This window comes from Anarrhichthys ocellatus, unplaced genomic scaffold (assembly GCF_004355925.1).
Source record: "Anarrhichthys ocellatus isolate YVR2014 unplaced genomic scaffold, GSC_Weel_1.0 scaffold7024, whole genome shotgun sequence".
Lineage (NCBI taxonomy): Eukaryota > Metazoa > Chordata > Actinopteri > Perciformes > Anarhichadidae > Anarrhichthys > Anarrhichthys ocellatus.
Genome location: NW_022286998.1, coordinates 1 through 2,525, shown reverse-complemented (window position 1 = coordinate 2,525; position 2,525 = coordinate 1). Strand labels below are relative to the sequence as shown.

The 2,525-nt window shown below is 44.2% G+C and overlaps 1 protein-coding gene across 1 annotated transcript; it reads right to left on the bottom strand.

Moving 5' to 3' along the window:
- Positions 1 to 35: 35 nt before the first annotated feature.
- Positions 36 to 2,471, bottom strand: map2k7 (mitogen-activated protein kinase kinase 7). The gene is made up of 4 exons (XM_031842313.1): positions 2,111 to 2,471; positions 1,801 to 1,867; positions 946 to 1,059; positions 36 to 230 (listed from the first exon to the last, which is right to left on the bottom strand). The coding sequence occupies exons 1-4, from the start codon at positions 2,374 to 2,376 to the stop codon at positions 75 to 77; spliced, it is 603 nt and encodes a 200-aa protein (XP_031698173.1). The 5' UTR covers positions 2,377 to 2,471; the 3' UTR covers positions 36 to 74.
- Positions 2,472 to 2,525: the final 54 nt, after the last annotated feature.

Below are 2,525 nucleotides of genomic sequence, written 5' to 3'. Positions count from 1 at the left end.
ACACACACACACACACACACACACACACACACACACACACACACACAGCTTTTAGCAGTTTGTTTAAGGTTTGTTTAAGGTGCCTGTGTATGTATTTTGGAGACACCCACGCTGGTAACTATGGCTCCATAGCACTGGATGATGTACGGGCAGTCATGACTCTTCAGCACCACATCCAGGTCCATCAGGATCCTCTTGTTCTCATCCTTGTTTCCTGTGCGACGCATTTGCTGGTGACACACACACACACACACATACAGAGAAACAAGCCATTAGAAAAGACTCCTCTGGTGCGCTGACTGACTGCCTGGTTGTTAAACAGCTCGGGCAGCTACAATTAAGTCATCTCTTAAATAGGAGGGTTGTTATGTGGGGTTATTACTGCCACTGTGTTGGTAAATTAGTCACAATTAGATCACAACACAAAATCAGAGCGCTGAGCCGGGGTTAGCATCGAGCTCCTGCTGTATTCTGATCTTGTTGACTGAAGTCTTTGTGGTCCCTGTGGGGAAATTCTGTCTTGTATTTTGAAACTAAGCCTGAAGAAAACACCGCCCGCATATTACACTGTGATCCTACATATCATCGACTTTACAGAGTGAAGCATAAATAACTACAATAATTACACAATGTTCATATTAAAGAGAGTTATGGCATTTAAAATATATATTCTATTTTTTTTTAATGTATTTCATATTCCTCGTTCATTCCTCATTTTCTTTAACAACTGTCCATGTCTAGATTTTTCCCCATGTGGATCCGATAAACAATAAACTTATGACATTTTGGTCCCATTAAATTTTAAAGTAGGGGGTTGGATTTCCCCGGAAAAAATGTGCATTTGTTCTGTTTGCCTCTTATCAACCTATCAAAAGTTAGTATGTATTTTTAGCGCAAAGGATGTGCTGCGTGATTAGTGAACGGTTGGGTGCATATAGTTCCTACTTTGACAGCGATGACATGGCCGGTCTTCTTGAATCGCACTTTGAAGACCTGTCCACAGGTCCCGCTGCCGATCTCCCCCTCGCTGATCAGGTCCGTCACCTCCGCTGGATACCGCTGTGGACAAAACAAGACTTTGGATCAAACTCAAGATATTGTTTCTGTGCAAACACTCCGAGCTGAAAATAGATGAGAGAGGCAAGTTCAGATCTTCTGCTTCGCGAGGCAACAGTAAACCCCTCTGGGTCATTCAGTAACAAATGTTTTGATGTGCAATTAAGCCCCCCCCCTCCCCGCGACTGAGATGCTGTGAGTGGTGCCTCATCGAGTGCTTGATGTAGCAACCCCTCTGGGCTAATGAGAGGAAGTAAAAACAAACAGCGACGACGAGTCAAATCGTTTTCTCCAGCTTCCTTTAAACCCTGACTGGCTTTGACTCTGACCGAAAATATAAATCTTTCAACACAACTCATGAGTATAAAAGTCAAAGTAATCTCCTAAAGGAACTGGGCACTGTAGTTTCTAGCAAACAGGTGTAGCACGTACATTTGTCGGGGACTATTTTCAGCTGTGGATTAATACACACTTAAATCTGTTGGGAGTATTTACAGCAACAGGACGGAGTATGTGGGACTGATACAAAATAAACTACAGTGCCCATGTTCATCGTAATGAAGGAACATGTCCCCCTGTGCAACAGTGCAGCACAACAGAGATAAATGGCACAGAGGAAAAAGATTGACCACTCAATCAAATATCACCTGCCTCATGACCTCTCATGTAATGCATCACATATAGGGCATTGACATTTCCACACGAGAGAAAGTCAACATGTCATCATCACGCGTCACATCTCACCTGACCGTCGATCTTCAGGTAACCCGTCTGTTTCATGATCTCCTGCAGTTTTTGGTCGATCTCTGCACTGTGGGGACGAAACACACGATAACACACAACGTGAGGCAGCGGAAACGAGACGTGAAGTATGTTTCAGTGTGAAACGTCCATAGCAAGATGAGGCTTCTGACTCAAATGGATGCTGTGTCACACATGATGGATCCACATGCAGAGTGTGTGTGTTTCTGTACACCTCTTACTTATACCACATAAACACAATAAGAACCGTAAATACAGTTCCTCAGATGAACATCAGCATGTGTCCACATACTTCTCTAAGCTCTTCTGCAGGCCGTACGGAGGCGTGGGCAGGGTGAGCATGTGTCGCGGGCGGCTGGGGTAGGGATGGTGCTGAGGAGAGCTCTCTGAAGACGATGATCGGCTGCCCCCATCGTTGGCCAGTGGCAGCTGGAGGGCTGGGGGGGGGGGGGGAAGGACATGACACATTAGAAACAGAGAAGAGAACAGAACGAATGGCACATTACGTTTTTCGCCCGAGGCCAGCATGCCAGAAGGTGCAAGATGATGTGTAATCATGCATTCACTGACTCCACCATTTTATTGGTTTAAAGCTGTTGTGCACCAAAAGGTGATCATGTGTTATTACTTGTGCTTTATCACCTTTTTTTTTTTAAACACATCTCAATGTTCTATTGACGTATAACATATATATATATATATATATA